General features: G+C 41.1%; 1 protein-coding gene across 1 annotated transcript in view; it reads right to left on the bottom strand.

The window, feature by feature from the left end:
• Positions 1-20,336, bottom strand: part of sept10 (septin 10) — a 36,083-nt gene that overhangs the window by 6,094 nt on the left and 9,653 nt on the right. The window contains exons 4-9 of the mRNA XM_034186423.1: positions 18,702-18,888; positions 11,417-11,578; positions 7,735-7,831; positions 1,828-1,996; positions 1,617-1,749; positions 97-269 (exon numbers count right to left, since the gene is read on the bottom strand). Coding sequence (XP_034042314.1) covers positions 97-269; positions 1,617-1,749; positions 1,828-1,996; positions 7,735-7,831; positions 11,417-11,578; positions 18,702-18,888 — 921 coding nt within the window. The remainder of the gene's footprint in view (positions 1-96; positions 270-1,616; positions 1,750-1,827; positions 1,997-7,734; positions 7,832-11,416; positions 11,579-18,701; positions 18,889-20,336) is intronic.

Genomic DNA, 20,336 nt, shown 5'->3' with positions numbered 1-20,336 from the left:
TGTTTCTTAATTGTCTAGGTTTCCCTTGCAAAAGAGGCTCTGATCTCAATGGGACTAACCTGGTTAAATAAAGGTTAAATTAAATTAAAAAATTACTTCTTGCGGTCCTTCTTGCCATTGGCGGTGAGACTCTGCGCCTGCAGAAGCTGGGCGGCTGCTCGTCTTTTGCCAAATGAACTCTGGTCCTCCTCCAAGAGTCTCTTCTTTTCCTCCAGGGCTGCTTTCTCGTCTGCATGGAGGCGCTTCAGTTGCTCAAAACGACTCTGCAGCTGCAAATGAGAATAAAGTTGAGTTACAGCAGCATCTCCACACTTCTGTTTGCAGTATTACACTGACATACATGCACATCCACAGCCACCTACCCTTTTATGTATCAACACAGAACTTTCCATATATGTGCATTATGTCACAAATTTGACTTATGGCATCATGTGTGTTGGGGAGGAAAAACAAAAATAAAATTAGCAAGTACATTTTCTGCAAAAGAAACACTGCACTTAATCCTACAACTTAATCACAGAGATCCATTTCTAACTGACCAGAATCTAAATAGTAGAATTCCAACATTAAACAATAAAAAGCCTGCCGCTGCCTTGATATTAAAATGCTTTTATTGTAAATCAAATTCAGGAAAACATGATTTATTAGCAGATTATTAACATATGTCACACTGACAAGCCCACTTGTCCAATGTAACTGAAGACGTTTAAAATAGTAATTTGGGGAGAAGAAAAAAATAAACCCCATCCAAATTCTGATTTCAGCTTCTTTAATGTGAATATTTTCTTGTTTCATTCCTACTTCTTTCCTCCTCTCTCACCATAAGCTGAATATCTTTTGGGTGTGGACAAAACAAGATGTGCAGTGATTGAAGAAGAAAAAAAAAAAATCTTCTCAGGGGCAGATCCCCCCCCCCCCCACACACACACACACACAGATCCTTCATAAGCAAAAAAAAAACAAAAAACAAAAACCTGCTGAATGCTGTCTCTGAATGCTCTATTCAGCAACAAGTGACTCAGCTAGATAAATTTGTATCAGACCATGATTCAGCAAGGTATAACAAGGTTGTTCACCTTTTTAGCCAAAGACAGTTCAAATGTTTTCTGTTACTTGTCATCATAACATCAAGATTGTACAATAAAAGTACAAATTAATAAAAAATTATAGTCTCTTTTCTCTATGATCACATTTTGTGACCAAAATACAGAAAATGGCACCTAAAAATTCAAAATTTTCCATGACACAATTTTACACATTGTGTCCAGCCTTGGTCTTACATCAGGATGCCATCAGTGTGAATCCTGCCTTTTGGCAGCCCAACTGATGGAAATCTGTCATAGGTACGGAGAACTTTAATCCCTGCATGTGAGGATATCATCTTGGGCTTTTTCACCATTTTTTTTTTACGTCTGATGTTGCAAACAACTCAACACTTAGAGAAAATAATAGAGGAATTAATAATGAAAAAAAAAAAAATCACTGAAAAATCACTGTTAGTTGCAGACAGACTGCAGACATGAGCCAAAGCTGATTAATACAAAATGTATTAAACTGCCCACCTGATAAACTGACCGGTTATTATTAGAGATGGTATGAAGTCCACTGATACATACCTCTCTCTCAGCCTCTTTCAGCTCAGCCTCCTTCTCCTTCACTCTCTGCACAAACATCTGCCTCATCTCATCCTCCCTCTTCTGCAGCTCGACCAGGAACTCCTGACGCTTGGCCTCATAGGTTTGCTGCAAACTACATGCACAGACAGGTCAGCCGCCGCTTGTGGATTTTCACATTGTTCTTTGAGGTGTTTGCGTATTTGCAGCTCACCTGACAGGTTTGCACTCAGGGTCTGTGTCTTTGAATCCCATCTCCTCTAGTTTGCAGCGCCTGTACAGCTCATAGTGGCGAGTGTGGGTTTGTTCTCTCAGGTCCTCCATGTTTACACAGATCAGCATTTCCCTCAACTTCACAAAGTCACAGTGATTTTCATTCTCCACTGAAAAACGCACATGCCAATTAATGTTAAGACATTCAACAAAAATCCACCTCATATTTATTATATTTATGAGAGCAAAGTGTTAAATACTTTCTAATAATCACTCTTCTTTTCAGAGGTAAGAGATCCAACAACATTCAGAGCCTCGTGGGACACTAAGGTCTAAACTGAGTATGGATCTGAACTTATTATAACTTTTAGGCCATAGTAATTGGATTTCTTGGTTCACGGATCTGCTGGCTCCTCTAACAATCACGGACTCAGTGAAAAAAATTGCCCCGAGTACTTTTTAAAAGGGTTTTCCCTCCGACTGCTTGGTGTGCTGCCTAAAAATTTCAAGACTCAAGAGTGACTTCAACAGTGGTGTTATGTCTTGGGTTTGTGAGCTCCCGAATCCCCGTCCAACAGGCGAGCGCAAATGCCCATCTGACAGGCAGGCATGGGAAATGTGGGAAATGTGGCATACGGAAGACCGTTGGCCTTCCTTCTGATCGAGGATCAGCCCATGGACGGTGTGAGGCTGCTAACAGCCCCTAGGTCGAGTCGAGTTGTTCGCGAATGCAACCCAAAGTGGATGGCAAACTCCAACTAAGGCTAAATACCGGCGACGAGTACCTTAAGGGAAAGTCGAAAAGTAAGTAAGTAAATTTTATTTATATAGCACTTTTCACAGACAGAGAAAGCCACAAAGTGGTGCACAAAAAAGGTAGTAAAAAATACATACAATCACATACAGTCAATGCAATAAAAAGCAAATATGATGGTCATAAACAGCTCCCTCCACTGTAGATTAAAACTCTTGGAGAAACAAGTGTGTTTTGAGTTTACTCTTACATCAACAGAAGCAAGCAAGCAAATAGAAAATGGGAGATCATTCCAGAGCCTCAGAACGATGGCCTGGAAAGAGCGATCTGCTCGTTACAAGACGTAACAGGTACGTGGGACCATGAGGAGGTTCAGCTCTAATGACTCCGAGAGGGAGTGTAGGGACACAAGTCTCTAATATAAGGGGGAGCCTGACCATGCAGAGCTCTGAAAGTCAGCACAAGGCTTTTAAAATTGAAACATCGCACAAGAAGCCAGTGCAGGGCTTTTAAAAGTGGAGTAATATGGGCCCTCCTGTTAGTCTGAGTTAGGAGCCTAGCTGCAGAATTCTGGACCTGCTGCAAGAGAGACAGCTCCTTTTGGTTTAGGCAGGAAAATAGGCTGTTACAGTAATATACGAGGTCTATTAGAAAAGTATCCGACCTTATTATTTTTTCAAAAACCATATGGATTTGAATCACGTGTGATTACATCACACATGCTTGAACCCTCGTGGGCATGCAAGTTTTTTCACGCCTGTCGGTTACGTCATTCGCCTGTGGGCAGTCTTTGAGTGAGGAGTCGTCCACCCGCTCGTCGATTTTTTTCATTGTTTAGGAATGGCTCAGAGACTGTTGCTTTGTTTGATAAAAATTTTTTCAAAACTGTAAGGCACAACTGAGTGGACACCATTCAATAAATTCAGCTGGTTTTCGGTAAAAATTTTAACGGCTGATGAGAGATTTTGGTCTGGTAGTGTCGCTTTAAGGACGGTCCACGGCGCCTGACGGCGATCTGCGCTTCGAGGCGGCAGCGTCTCGCCGTTTCAAGTTGAAAACTTCCACATTTCAGGCTCTGTTGACGCAGTAAGTCGTCAGAGAACAGAGAACTTTCAGAAGAAGTCGGCATGAGGAGTTTATTCGGACATTCCATTGTTAACGGTCATTTTGTAATGAAAGAACGTGCGGGCAGAGTCGCATGTCGGGCCGGACCCGACCGCAGGGGGTCGCGGCAGGAAAAACACCTCCGTTGGAAATCTTAACGGGCAAGTTGGAACATGCCCAAGCTGTTAAACAATTTCTCAGTTACTCACTTGTTGAAAGCCATTAAAAGCCGCCTGAATTCTACAAATGGTTTTCAACACGGAGGTGTTTTTCCTGTCGCGGCGCACACAGATTTGCCGAGTCGTCACGGAAACGACTCGGCGAATTTGCGCGCATGTCTTTCATTAAAAAAATGTCCTTAAACAGTGGAATGTCCGCATAAATTCCTCATGCCGGCCTCTTCTGAATCTTCTCTGTTCTCTCACGATGTCCTGGGTGAATTAAGCCTTAAATTAGGATGTTTTCAGCTCGAAACAGGCCGACGACATCGCCTGGAAGCACTGCAGGACGTCCCGCTCCGTGGGAAGTCCTTACACCGACAGAAACACCCCATAATCTCTCATCAGCCGTTAAACTTTTCACAGAAAACCAGCTTAATTTCTCGAATAGTGTCCACTCGGATATTCCTCACAGGTCCAGAAAAAATGTTGATAAAGCAACGCGCGCCGTCTCGAGCAGCGTGTGAAACAAAGGAATTCAGCCGAGAGGGCGGGACCACATCTCACTCAAGGCCTGCCCACAGGGATATGACGTCACCGACACGCGTGAAAAAACTCACACATGCGCACGAAGGTTCAAGCATGATTGGTGTAATCGCATGTCATTCAAATCCATATAGTTAAAAAAAAAATAAAAGGGTCGGTTTATTATCTAAGAGACCTCGTAAATGCGAAGATACAAAGGCATGGATAATCAGCTCAAGATCATCTTTCAACACAATACTTCTAAGTTTAGATATTTTTCTCAACTGATAGAAACAATTCCTTGTCAGCTGTTTTGAATGATGCTCAAGTGACATTTCTTTGTCAAAGATAACACCGAGGTTTCTTAGACTCGATTTAACAGACAACCTCAGGTCCCTTAAATGCTGAATGATCCCTGGGATTGCCTCATCGGGGGCAATGATCAGCACTTCAGTTTTTTCTGAGTTTACCTGCAAAGAATTGGCCCCAAGCCATTGTTTTATCTGCACCAGGCAATTTGTTAAAGAAGTCAGTCTGTGAATCTCAGAGACCTTAAAAGAGCAGTAGAGCTGGATGTCAGCAGCAACTAAATGATAAGAGACATCATCAAATCTCTGAATTCGCTTTCCAAAGGGAAGGACATAAAGCAAAAACAAATGGGTCCCAAAACCGATCCTTGGGGCACTCTGCACAACAGATCAGTAGAGTCAGACAGCATCTGATTAGCTGAGACACGGAAACTCACGCCCGACAAATAGGAAGTGAACCATGCTAGGACAGGTCCTGACATTCCAACTAAGTCCCGCAATCTTGTTAGTAAGATGTTATGATCGACTGCGTCAAAGGCCACAGAAAGATCTAACAGAACATGGACAGTGTTTTTCCCAGAATCTGCAGACATCATAATGTCACTGGACACTTTAAGCAGGGCAGTTTCCGTTGAATGATGCTTGCGGAAACCGGACTGGAAAGCGTCAAAAATATTGAACATCTCTAAAAAGAAGTGAGCTGTTCAGAGACCACCCTCTCTAAGACTTTAGACAAGAATTGAAGTTTTGATATTGGTCTAAAGTTTTTAGAATCTGTAGGGTCCAGGTTTGTTTTTTGAGAAGAGGCGCCACAAAAGCATGTTTTAAAAAGCTGGGTAAAACACCAGTAGAGAGAGAGGCATTATCTATCATATCTGTGACCCAGGGGCAAATGTCACTACAAACTCTTGAGAAATGTTTACAGGGAAGAGGATCGGAAGGACAGGAGGGCAACTTCATTTTCGACACCACAGCAGCAACATCAACCTGCGTTACAGGTTTGAAAAGTAACCACTTGGGGGCAGCAGGCACAACAGTTGAGTCACAAAAAGAAGAAAGCACTGGTAATTTTGCCTTAATGTCCAAAATTTTGTTAATGAAATACTTAAATGTATTACGGTCAGCTTTGCACACAACAGGTATAGGAATTGTCGCAGGGCAAACAACAGAATTGATAGTATCAAACAGAACTTGAGGACGAAAGTATTCTGATCTGGCATTTTTTATTGAGTCATTTAACGAAGACATTAGCTCCTTAAGGTGCAATCTATGGGCCTCAAATTTGGTCGACTTCCACAGACGCTTGGTTTTTCGACAAAGGTTTTTCATATTTTGAATTGACTCATTAAGCCAAGGACAAGCTGTCTTCTTAGTCACCAGGTTGGATTTAACTGGTGCAACTTGATCCAAAATGGATTCACAGTGACTATTAAAATTGTGAACAATACTGTCCACATCAGAACAGTCCAAGAACAGATTAGCATCAAACATGGCTGAAAACCTGACAGCGGTATCCTCAGTGAAAATGCGCCTTTGAGATCTAACCTCAGGCGGAGCAAGCTCAAGAGTGAAAAACAACTTAAATGACACACAAAAATGATCACTCAAGTGTACATCCTCTACGCAAAGGTTGGCACCATTAAGACCCAATGAAAAAACTAAGTCAATGGTGTGGCCTTTCTGGTGTGTAGGACTCGAAACATGTTGCTCAAAATTAAAAAGTTTCAGTCAAAGTTAAAACTTCCAATTGCTGGGCAGGAGGTGCTGTCATCAATATGAATGTTAAAATCTCCAAGGATTACATTATCCAACTTAAAAATTGAAGATAAGAAGTCAATAAAATCTTTTAAAAAGACAGGAGCAGGGCCAGATGGCCGATACACCAGCACACAGTAGAAAGGACAAGAAGAACCAATCTTAAACATCTGAGGTTCAAATGAAGGAAAAGTTTGTGCACTCAGAACTTTGCAAGTGAATTTTTTCCTGTATAATAATGCACGACCTCCTCCTCGACAAAAGAACTTTGAAGAGAGAATTCAACAGTGGCCGCTGTGATCGAAAGAGATCTCAGCTGTGCAAGTGTCAAGCTAAGTCCGGCAGCTGCTTTTGCTGTGGCTGTAATGCGCTGCTCTTCCAGGTGCGATGCTGCGCCGGCCGTGTGCTGCATGGCTGCGGTAGGTCGGTGTGATCCTCCGGGAGCCGTGTGACTTGTGGTTGCCGTGACAAGCCATAGGCACTGCAGATGCGGCTGTGATGCACTGCTCGGCCGGCTGTGTGAAGCGGGGTGTGGGCGGGTGTGAGGTCGTGCGAGCAGAGAAGGGATCTGTGGCATCACTTCCGGCACCTGGGCGCTGGCGAGTCAGAGCATGCGTCGAGGGTCGAGTTGTAAATCGATTTACAATTTTTTAGATATCTTAAAGGAGTGATCACATAACCTCTGCATCTATGCTGCAGCATGGCTGAGCTAAAACCATAGCTTTAATTATTATTTTTATTATTATTAAACATTTTGTGCGAGAGTGTATCTTTTGGTTGCCTCCAGCCGTTACAGTGGATCCAGTACAGATCCACATTGTAATGTGGCACAAGTTTTATACCGGATGCCCTTCCTGAACTAATGCGAGTTCTACTTGGAGTAACATGCTCACAGCTCTTGATGTTACAAAGTGGTCACCCATCCAAATACAAGCACAGCTGCAGCAGTTTATTATTCAACAATACTGTTTCCAGAGACTCTCATGTGAGAGCTTGTTGGTTTTTATCAGTTGTAAATCACAGAAATAAAAACAAACAAACAAACAAACATAATCGGGTTCTGTATGGTTGGTCTAAAACTAGCAATAAATCCTGTCAACTGTTCAAAATTGTAACAGCACCTTTCATAATTTTCTGGCAATTTATACAACATGATAAATTAGAGAATTGTGATTAACAGAAATAGAGAGCAATCCTAAGAAGCACCATTAATGCTATAATGACATAGTCCCTTTAACAGCATCACCTTTGCAAGACAAACAGTTTCAGAAAACACAGAAGACACACACATTGATCTGACATACCTTGTACAACACCCCAGGGATATTGGCGAGCCTTCACCATCTTATTCCCAACACACACTTCCTCTGTGCTGCCTACTACTGCAAACGGCAAGTGGCCCTATTAAAAAAAGTATACATGAGAAAAAGTGTGTGCAAGCACATACATTTTGAACTGGCTTTAGGCAGAAAATGAAGATTAAGACACTTATTAAGTTACAGCTATAACTCAGCCACACGGGGTGTGCAGCCAGTACATTCTGAGTGCCGGTCCCAAGCCCGGATAAATGAGGAGGGTTGCGCATCCGGCGTAAAACAAGCCAACCCAACTATGCAGACTCAGAATCGAATTCCCATACCGGATCGGTCGCGGCCGGGTTAACAACGTCCGCCACCGGTGCTATTGCCCAACAGGGTGCTGGTGGAAATTGGGCTACTGCTGGGCGAAGACGACAAAGAAGAGGAGGGAAACGTTGCCACGAACAGCGGGAGAAGAAGAAAACTAGAAGGGTGGAAATGAGAGTGGGGACTTTGAATGTTGGTAGTATGACTGGTAAAGGGAGAGAGCTGGCTGATATGATGGAGAGGAGAAAGGAAGACATATTGTGTGTGCAAGAGACCAAGTGGAAGGGAAGTAAGAGCAGGAGCATCGGCGGTGGGTACAAGTTGTTGTACCACGGTGAGGACAGGAAGAGAAATGGTGTTGGGGTCATTTTAAAGAAAGAGTATGTTAAAAGTGTGTTGGAGATTAAGCGAGTGTCTGACAGGGTGATGAGTGTGAAGTTGGAAATTGAAGGGGTGATGATGAATATCATCAGTACATATGCCCCACAGGTAGGTTGTGAGATGAAGGAGAAAGAAGATTTCTGGAGTGTGTTAGATGAGGTGGTGGAGAGTGTGCCCAAGCATGAAAGAGTGGTGATAGGAGCAGACTTCAATGGGCATGTTGGTGAAGGGAACAGAGGTGATGAGGAAGTAATGGGTAGATATGGTATCAAGGATAGGAATGGGGAAGGACAGATGGTAGTTGATTTTGCAAAAGGATGGAAATGGCTGTGGTGAATACCTACTTTAAGAAAAGGGAGGAGCACAGGGTAACATATAAGAGTGGAGGAAGGTGCACACAGGTGGACTACATTCTTTATAGGAGATGCAAGCTAAAAGAAATCACAGACTGTAAGGTGGTAGCAGGAGAGAGTGTCACTAGACAGCATAGGATGGTTGTTTGTAGGATGACTTTAGAGGTAAAGAAGAAGAGAGTGAGAGCCCAACAAAGGATCAGATGGTGGAAGCTGAAGGAGGAAGACTGTTGTGTGAAATTTAGCGAGCAGGTGAGAGAAGCACTAGTTGGAGGGGAAGCAATTTTGGACAACTGGAAAAGTACTGCAGATGTGGTGAGGGAGACAGCTAGGGCAGTACTGGGTATGACATCTGGACAGTGGAAGGAAGACAAGGAGACTTGGTGGTGGAATGAAGAGGTCCAGGAAAGCATAAGGAGAAAGAGGTTGGCGAAAACGTTTTGGGATAGTCGGAGAGATGAAGAAAGTAGACAGGAGTACAAGGAGATGCGGCGTAAGGCGGGAAGAGAAGTGGCAAAAGCAAAGGAAAAGTCATATTGCGAGCTGTACAAGAAGTTGAATAGTAAGGAAAGAGAAAAGGACTTGTACAGACAAAGGGACAGAGCTGGAAAGGATGTGCAGCAGGTTAGGGTGGTAAAAGATGCACATGGTAATGTGCTGACAAGTGAGGAGTGTGTGCTGAGAAGGTGGAGGGAATATTTTGAAGAGTTGATGAATAAAGAAAATGAGCGAGAGAAAAGGCTGGATGATGTGGTGAGAGTAAATCAGGAAGTAAAAGAGATTAGCAAGGAAGAAGTGAGGGCTGCTATGAAGAGGATGAAGAGTGGAAAGGCAGTTGGTCCAGATGACATTCCAATGGAGGCATGGAAATGTCTAGGAGAGATGGCAGTAGAGTTTCTAACCAGATTGTTTAATAAAATCTTGGAAAGTGAGAGGATGCCTGAGGAGTGGAGACGAAGTGTGCTGATTCCTATTTTCAAGAACAAGGGTGATGTGCAGAGCTGCAGTAACTACAGAGGCATAAAGCTGATCAGCCACAGCATGAAGTTATGGGAAAGAGTAGTAGAAGCTAGGCTTAGAAAACAGGTGAAGATCTGTGAGCAACAATATGGTTTCATGCCGAGAAAGAGCACTACAGATGTAATGTTTGCTCTGAGAATACTGTTGGAAAAGTACAGAGAAGGACAGAAAGAGTTACATTGTGTGTTTGTGGACTTAGAAAAAGCTTATGATAGGGTGCCAAGAGAAGAGTTGTGGCATTGTATGAGGAAGTCTGGAGTGGCAGAGAAGTACGTTAGGGTAGTGCAGGACATGTACAAGAATAGTGTGACAGCGGTGAGATGCGCAGTCGGAATGACAGACTCATTCAAGGTGGAGGTGGGATTACACCAAGGATCAGCTCTGAGTCCTTTCTTGTTTGCAGTGGTGATGGACAGGTTGACAGATGAGATCAGACAGGAGTCCCCATGGACTATGATGTTTGCAGATGACATGTGATCTGTAGTGAGAGTAGAGAGCAAGTTGAGTCTAGTCTGGAGAAGTGGAGATATGCTTTGGAGAGAAGGGGAATGAAAGTCAGTAGAAGCAAGACTGAGTACATGTGTGTGAATGAGAGGGAGCCCAGTGGAATAGTGTAGTTACAAGGAGTAGAAGTGGTGAAAGTAGATGAGTTTAAATATTTGGGGTCAACTGTTCAAAGTAATGGAGAGTGTGGTAGAGAGGTGAAGAAGAGAGTGCAGGCAGGGTGGAGTGGGTGGAGAAAGGTGGCAGGAGTGATTTGTGACCGAAGAATATCAGCAAGAGTGAAGGGGAAAGTTTACAAAACAGTAGTGAGACCAGCTATGTTGTATGGTTTAGAGACAGTGGCACTAACAAAAAGACAGGAGGCAGAGCTGGAGGTGGCAGAGCTGAAGATGTTGAGATTCTCTTTGGGAGTGACAAGAATGGACAAGATGAGGAATGAACATATCAGAGGGACAGCTCAGGTGGGACAGCTTGGAAACAAAGTCAGAGAGGCGAGATTGAGATGGTTTGGACATGTGCAGAGGAGGGACCCAGGGTATATAGGGAGAAGGATGCTGAGGATGGAGCCACCAGGCAGGAGGAGAAGAGGGAGACCAAAGAGGAGGTTCATGGATGTGCTGAGAGAGGACATGCAGGTGGTTGGTGTGACAGAGGAAGATACAGAGGACAGGGTGAGATGGAAACGATTGATCTGCTGTGGCGACCCCTAACGGGAACAGCCGAAAGACAAAGAAGAAGAAGAAGAAGATTAAGTTACAGCTATCCTTTACAAAAACTCCAACTCAAACACACAGAAGTGTTTTTTTTCTGCTCCACTGATGCTGAAAAGAAACAAACAAAAAAAGAAAAATCAAAGCTAACTTCAACTTCACAGATTAAATTAAGGTGAGAATATGAACAAGTGAAGACCTAAAGTAAACAACTATGACCGCTTTATCAAAATTAAAAACAAGATAATATTAGTAAAAATTTAAAATGCTTTGCTCGAGGGCTCTGAGGGTAAACAATATAACTGAGAAAACACATGAACGTGGTGGCTGACTGATCAAGACAATACGGTACTCTGCTTGGTGCCTGTGTTTCTTTGTCTATTGGCCTCTTACATTCATCGTGGTGTTGACTTTGGCGACGGTCTCATCATCCAGCGGGAACTGATAGATCTGGACTCCATTGCTTACAAGCTCACTCATGATTTTAATCTTGAACTTGTGTAGTTCACTCTTACTGATGGTGTCAGCTTTGGCGATCACTGGAATGATGTTCACCTACAGTAAGACAGAACAAGAAAAACAGAAAAAAAAAAATTATACATACATACATATATATACATATACACACACACACACACATATTAAAAGATAATATGTCCTTTCAAACAGCCATTATTTCCACCAAGCTGCATTGCAAACAAAGAAATCAGTTGACAACTGATTAATCCTACTTACAGGTGACATGGTCAAGCATTGTTAAGTCCTTAAACATTAATTCCAAACTATATAAAAGAAGCATTTTAAGACTGGTGTTAGTCATGGGATTAATTCCCACGTGTGGTCTTTCTGTGTGGAGTTTGCAAGTTCTCCCCATGTTTGCGTGGGTTCTTTCTGGGTGCTCCGGCTTCCTTCCATAGGTATGTGTGCGGGTGTGACTGTGTTTGTTTGTTTATATGTGGCCTTGCGACAGACTGGCGTCCTGCAGCCCTTAATTAGAGTAAGTGGTTGAAGATGAGTGAGTGGATTAGTTTTAATGATGATAGTTTACATTTAACATCGGTCTGATGGTATTAAAGTGTCTGATCAGCTCTCTGAGGCTCAGAATAAAGTTATTGTTTGTAGATTTTTGAACACAGCAGGAAATTCTATATCCAGCCAATATCAATTTGTTTTTAACATTATTTATGACTAATAAATAAATGACCTGCAACATAGGAAAATAATGAAATATGAAGTGTGTATCATATTTAAATTAAATTGGCTCAAGTTGTGGCTCTTACAGTAAATAAAAACATTACAAGTCTGGAATTATTTTATTTTATTTTGTTTTGCTTTAACAAATTTCCAGCCAATTTTCAACATGCAAATTAGATCCAACACCTGTTTCATTGTAAAAGACCTGTGCCCCTACAGCACTGTAGATTTACAACAAACCCGATTTCCTATTGTATCTGATGGGAAGCCTTGTGGATTTAAAATATTGGGGAAAAATGCCACAAACCTTAAATAGCTCAACAAGTGTATTTTGTCAGTTAATGATATTCATTATTTCATATGTGAATCACTATATTGATTGAAATGGTACATATGCTTTTTTTTTAATAAAAATACTAAAATGTCTTGACTGAAACAAGACTAACATACAGTGAGTACTCTCTTGACTAAAACTAGACTAAAATGAACAGATGTTTAGCTGACTAAATTAAAATAGTATGTAACTGTCTAAATATGACAAACTATAAAAAACATTTGACACATGACTAATACTAAGACTAAATTAAAAAATAGGTGACAAAATTAACACTACCTCTCTGATAGTAAACTTAAATATCTGGACTGTGGACAAAACAAGACATTTAAAGACATTATCGTGGCTTCTGAGAAACAGATTGATTTTCTCAGTATTTTCTGACATTATCAGGGCTGCCAACTCTCAGGCATCTGGTGTGAGATTCACGCTTTCAGCATCAATCTCACGTGCAAGTAAGAAGTGTCACGCCAAAATAAAAATATCTCCCCTTTATTTTCTGTAAATGACTAGATTAGACTACACCAGACCATCGCGCAGTTTCTTAATGAAAAGAAAGGAGTGTAAAAGGCGTGCACCTGAAACAGCTGTTAACATCTGCTGACAACATTCTCACTGCAGTATTCTATGATCCCTGATTCGCTGAAAACCTGTCACCTGATACGTCAGCTGCCTTATGAAGACTTTAGAGAGAGTTGAAGCAAAGCTTCGGAGCTTATGGTTCTGAGTGTCAGCCACTGATGCGGCATAAAGCGTTCTGAGTAACAAGGTAAGCCCATCAAAAGCCTAACTTTGGGTCCCTTGCCACCACAGACGGAGCTTCATCAGACTGTGTTGAGACAGTCGGCTACAGACTTCAGCTAGTTGCAAACTAGGTAATTTAAAGGACATATCATATGTTATGTCCAGGTCAGCAAGTATTAATGAATGTAAGTCTATCTGTGTACATACTCTGAAAATGTGTGGTTGCCGATGCATTTTTTTGATACCCAGTAAATCAATATGAAGTAAGTGTGTTTAATAGTTCAGTGTTTGAAGCAATTAAATATGGCGACATCTACTGGCCAATCTTTAACATAGCACTTGCATGGAACATGCAAAAAATAATAATACAAAAATATATCAACTAAACACATAAATACATAAAATACAGGGTAACGCAAAAAAAAAAAAAAGCTTGTTTCAATTGTGGCCCAACAAAAGGGCAGAATATATTCATATGTACACAAAACCCATAACAGTCAATAAAATAAAAATATACAATATTTTTTCCTCAATAATAAATAAATTGTTCTCTTGTTGAGCCAATTCTTGTAAAAAAAAAAAAAAAAAAAAAACTAATTTGACGAGGCGGACCATTAAATGGTTTATCTCGTGTACTTGATGGATGAAGCCCCACAGGTTTTCACCTGAGGAATGGCCCGAGACAAGGTACTCGACCAAGTATTAATATTGTGCTGCGCAGCTGTAAATTTAAAAGAAGTGGCCAAGTAATTCGGGGCTTGCTTATTTGCTATATTAAACATGATTTAGTTTTAGTCGTTGATCTCTGAGCTCAACAGACAACATATTGACCATTCTAAATTTGGCCAGGCCTATGTAGGTCCAGGGTTATGCAGAGAGGAGAAAGCCATTGATCTTGTTCTGCACACTTGGTCAGGCCAGAATACCAGGCTACACTGGCAGAGTCCATGTGACACTGTATCAAGGCTGATGGAAGAGGTTTTCTCATATGCAAATCCAAATCTTTAGCCTGTCTGTATAAGAACTTTAATTTTGCATTTGACTTGCTGATCACTTTATCAGCTATGAGATCAACAGATAAGGTCTGATCTAAGTCAAGACCAATATATTTTACACAGGATTTACTCAATTTTATTTTAACAGCATTGTCATTCCCTAGGATGAAACAGTCAGGTGTTTAAAGACAATAATATACTTGTGTTATAATATGATTGTACCATCATACTACAAATGTCTATTACAAACAAATACTATATGTAATAGACATATAAATTGTGAGATGTTTGTTCAACTATGGACTGTTATGACCATATTTTACAAAATGAAGGGGATTCGGGGGCTTCAAAGGTTTTTATTTAAAAACAAGATCATTTCAGCGATGTCTGTTCCTCTTCTCTCGTTTTGGACAAGCCTCACACGGGAACAGAAGCTGCTGGCATAATGAAGACAGATTTTGTCCAGCTTGTAAAAAGTTGGATAAATCACTGCCTCCATCCTCCTTGCAAATTCACTGACAAAATTGGTTCTGGGGAACATGAGCATGGCTAAAACCCCTCAGCTTCTGGGGGGCTTCGCCCCTCAGACCCCCCAACCAGGGCCCTCTTCACCCCCAGTCATTTTAAGCATTTTCATTATTTGCTTCTTTCGCGCTATTAGATGAGCTTACTGAAATATTTTGGAAAAAGGAAGGATCATGAATGTGAAGAGGAGAAGAATCAAACACAGTTTCCCTTCTATTATTATTAGTAAAGGAGGACTTTTTAAAAAAAAAATTAGGGTTAGGGTGACATAATTTTCAGCACGTGTGCCATGCGTGTGCAGTCTCACTCCAGCCAAGATCCCAAAGCTGGCAACCCTGATTTTATGGACCAAATAACCAATAAATTAATTGATAAAATTAACAGATTAATTGATAACAAAATAAGTGTTAATTGCAGCCTTATGAAATATATTAGGATTTTATTTCATTCTTTTTGTGTCTCAGGAAGAAGCAAAGCTGTGTACAGTTTATTCCCCCCTCCTTTTTTCCCCATGCACCATGAATGCTTTTTAAAGTTTTTGTACTTTATATCCTTCATAAGGGATTTTTTAAAAATTCTAAAATAAATACTTTTTATGACACTGAATTCAAACATTTGAATTGAAGTTTGAAAGGTATTGGTAGAATTTATGTGTATAATTTACTGGTAAATTAAACAGACTAAACAAACCAACTATTCAGAAAATAATCAATAGACTAATAAAAAAAAATAGTAATGATAGTTCCACATGAACTGATACAGCCTTACAGCTTCTCTGCCCGCCACTCAGGCAAAGCAAAGAGGATCCTGCAGTGAGCTGCTGTTCTTGCACAGGTGCATGTGCTGGACCACACACTGATCCCAGCAGATAAAACAATCGTACATGAGTCTTCAAATGTCTGTGAGCGACTTGCTGTCTGTCAGTGGCAAAACAGATGGCTTTTTTTTTTAATTGTTCAGTGACACAAAGGACAATTGATGTGAGTGTGACGCGATTACAGCATTCCTTTTTTCTGACTCCATTCACACGCAAATCCTGGTTACTTACACTTCAGAGCAGTGATATCACACACATACAAAATGCACAAGTCACTACACACTGAGAGCATGGGAAAGTTCCAGACCAACGACACGATTCAAAGGAGCAGTTTGGCCAATGAACCTCTCCAAGCCAGGCAGCCAGACATAACACTTAAGACAAAAATGCAAAAAATTCCAAGGAATACTCCCTTACACAGCACTGCCTTCTCTCCCACTCTGTGTGTGTTTGGTGAGAGACACATACTGTACAGCAGTGGGCATAAGTATAGCTTCACTACCATGATCCAGCATTGTCAGAGTGCGCACTGAATAGGAAAAAACTGGCCGCTCCAGAAAGAGAACACTGCCATAGAAGCCTATGTTACAATGTCCAACATATGCTAACAGGTTAGCACTTTTAACAGCTATCAGTAGCTTGTTGACCTTGGGTTCAGTTAACTCAGAATTACTGAGGAAATAAAAGAGACATAATTTTTAAGAGCCAATATTTTTAAAGTTCAGGCAGGTTTACATTAGGGTGTGATTCAAGCTGACTCAGATTTTAAGAAAACTTGGCTCAGAGATAGAACCTACCAAGAAACCAATGTTCCCTAAATTTCTCGACCGAAAACCAAATGGTGACCTTGCCAGGGGTCATCAAGCTTCAAGGCAAAAATATGCATAAACTAATATTTTATTAAATGCCCATCTTTCAAGTGCTGTAATATTCAGCACCAAGTCCCCAAGCGAGTTTAACTATCAAATGACATAAAGAGGCAAACTCGTTCATCTTGTAAATGACTAGATTAGACTACACCAGACCACCGCGCATTGTTTCTTAATGAAAAGAAAGGAGTGTCAAAGGTGTGCACCTGAAACAGCTGTTAACATCTGCTGACAACATTCTCACTGCAGTATTCTATGATCCCTGATTCGCTGAAAACCTGTCACCTGATACGTCAGCTGCCTCATGAAGACTTTAGAGAGAGTTCAAGCAAAGCTTCGGAGCTTATGGCTCTGAGTGTCAGCCACTGATGCGGCATAAAGTGTTCTGAGTAACAAGGTAAGCCCATCAAAAGCCTAACTTTGGGTCCCTTGCCACCACAGATGGAGCTTCATCAGACTAATTGTGTGTTGAGACAGTCGGCTACAGACTTCAGCTAGTTGCAAACTAGGTAATTTAAAGGACATATCATACATTATTTTATGTCCAGGTCAGCAAGTATTAATGAATGTAAGTCTATCTGTGTACATACTCTGAAAATGTGTGGTTGCCGATGCATGTTTTTGATACCCACTAAATCAATATGAAGTAAGTGTGTTTAATAGTTCAGTGTTTGAAGCAATTAAATATGGCGACATCTACTGGCCAATCTTTAACACAGCACTTGCATGGCAAAAATATGCATAAACTAATATTTTATTAAATGCCCATCTTTCAAGTGCTGTAATATTCAGCACCAAGTCCCCAAGCGAGTTTAACTATCAAATGACATAAAGAGGCAAACTCATTCATCTTATATGCATATTTCATTGGGGGATCAATGGCGCTGAATATAAGGGGCACTCAAAGTCTGGTCATGTTGCGAAACTGGCTGTATTTAAAGGCCCATAACCCTCTGCGCCATCAAGCCCCCAACCAGATTTCAATGTTATCAATAAATATAGGCCGCCCTCTATCAAATGCAACTGAAAAAACATTGGAGTCTTGATGGCGCTGGCCACCAGGGGGCGCCAAAGCACTCGACTTGCCCACTTTTGAGGAAGTTTAGTGCCATCTGCGGAAGTGGATAAACCAACATCTCTACTTCATATAAACTTGTACTTGTGAACAATATTTGAGAGAAATGGTTTATTGTGTACATAGAAAATGTTTTAGATCTTTGAGTTCAGTTCATGAAAAATAAGAACATATTCATTTTTGTTCAGTATATCTCCCACCTCCATTGGATACTGTCAATTGTATACATGTCTGGTGAAATAATCAATGTCTCAACGTGGCATTTAGTACCTTTGTTTGTTTTAAAGTATACCACAGGAGGGAAAAAACACTCTCAGCTCCATTTTTCCCCTGTTCCAGTGAGGAGCACATTAAACACCTGTTCACTTATGTCATGGATAATAAGTCACTCAAAAGGAATTTTCACATGAATAAAAAAGTTAAAGATCCCTGGAAAAGTGAACCTATTGTGTGAACCACAGACTTTTGCACTGCACGCTCATGTCAGATGCAGAGCACTTTAACAATCATCAATTAAACACGACAGTGCTGAGGAGGAACCCATTAGATAAGACACAGTCCCAGACGGTATGCACATATGTCATCAAACCACACCCTGATACAGTTATGCCTCCATGTTGGGCAGAAAATAGTGTAAGTAGTGTACAGCAGCCAAAAGTCCTTCTCTGTGGCGAAGTGGTGCAAATCTGTCCCTGATATCCAGTAAATGGATATCTACAACTATCTCGTCAGGCGTGCAAATACTTCACAGCGGGTTTTTGAACGAGATCATCATAAAACTAATCTCAGATTATCATCTCATCATAGAGTGAGTTGCTTTGTGTACCATTTTGTTTTACTGAATAACGGCAAGGAAAATCACGTCATTGGTGCATCCACAGTGCATGGGTTAGTTTATGTTGTTCCTCCTGCTCCTCCTCCTGCTTAGCGAGACATGCAGGTAAAGTACGTTAAATACTTTTCATACCAAAGTAACTTGCTTTAATGATTGCCATTGTTTTATCACAAATGCGGAAAATTAATTCTCCATGATATTCAAGAAATCCCAAAGCGTACACACAAAATACCGATTCAGCTGATCTTCCAACAAATTAATTTAAAACATGCAGACATACCATCACGTACCTTGCTGTCTAATTTCTTCATGGTGACAAGGTCCAGTGATTTCAGGGAATGACCAGAGGGAGAGATGAAATAAAGGCAGGCATGGACTCGCGAATCATGGAAGTTATGGAGAGAGCGTTTGATTTTTAACTCCTCCTGCAAATAACTCTCAAACTGTCTGTCAATATAGTCCACCACCGGCTGGTAACTGCAACAGAGATAAGCAATTAGTCAGAAATTTGGTTTCTAAAAGGCAAAAATCAACATCATATGATGGTATACGAATTTTCAAATGTCCCGCCAAATTATGGCACCTGATAATTTGATCAAAAACGGAGTGCTTGCAAACCAACACCATAATGTTTGAATATATCATTGTATCTGTGTCAAAACAATACAGACTGAGCATTTATACACAAAAAAACTCTATAATGCAATCAACTTATAAGACATGTTGCACCAAAATCATAACTTTAGGCTGTTAGTGACTATCCGATGATCACCGGGATTCCTTTGTGCACTTCTGCAACCAGTCTCAAAGTATACATTCATTGACGTATTCACAACAAACAGCTATGGAGACTGCCAAAAACAAAGTACCTGTGAGTACCCCTTTTTCCGAGTGTTTCCTACAGCATTTATGTAGCTTCGAGGAAAACGTCCCAGCGCATGCTTGAATGGAATGTAGCTGCTAATGTTAAGAACATAGCTGCAGATGAACTGCAAAGTTTCCATAAGTGTGATGTCGGGTTATGATTACTTGTTTTTAAGTAATATCTGTTCATTTTGATGCAGTCATGGTAAAAGCAGCAGCCGCTGTGAGGACTTAGTGCGCGTGCACGTCCATCATGAACACAGGGTGTTAAAAACATTCTCTTCTAGAGGCTCAGCTTTGTGCACACGTATAAGTGTTGTCATCGATATAACTGTGAAAAATCTAAGACATACATCTGTGTGATCAGGTAGCCTGAAAAACGGGAGAGAGTTCTGCGATGGTGGGAGCTATAACAAGGTTATAATAGACTCTGCACACGTCGAGATCCAAAATCCGACAGACACTCTCAAAGTAAAATAAAAATAACAAAGCCTACCAGCTCCACTGACGAGAACAAATTACAAAGGGAAAAAAAACTGAACAGGGAACCCACCCACTTGTAGAATGACTTCCAAGATTAAATATGTAAAATCCACCCCATCAATGAAGTTGTAACGCATGGATCACGTGCGATCGCCAGCCAAAGAATAATGTCCAGGTCTACTCCACAAAGGAAGTTGTCATGCATGGATCATGCGAGATCACCAGCCAGAGAATAATGTCCAGATCAACACCTTCAAAGAAGTTGTCATGCATGGATGGTGCGCGATTGCTTGCCGGAGAACAATGTCCCATGTCAGCACTTCACAAAGTTGTCTCATGATTCTGGCACGTTCAATAGAAAGTCCATTATCTCCTGAAAATAATGTATTCAAACTTTTTTGAATGTAAGAAATACATGTGCATGTTCAGGCAGCCTGTAAAAACAGCGTCGTGGAGACGTTCCACATGCGCGTTCATGGCTGCAGTACAATAGCGTCCTGTGACGCAGACAGCAGAGTCAGTACACATTAGGATCCAAAATCCAACACACTCAAAAAATTAAGAGCCTAAGTTGAAAT

Source organism: Thalassophryne amazonica, chromosome 14, assembly GCF_902500255.1.
Source record: "Thalassophryne amazonica chromosome 14, fThaAma1.1, whole genome shotgun sequence".
In the NCBI taxonomy this organism is placed as follows: domain Eukaryota; kingdom Metazoa; phylum Chordata; class Actinopteri; order Batrachoidiformes; family Batrachoididae; genus Thalassophryne; species Thalassophryne amazonica.
Note: the sequence above shows the minus strand (reverse complement) of the source record. Positions and strands in the feature narration are given on the sequence as shown.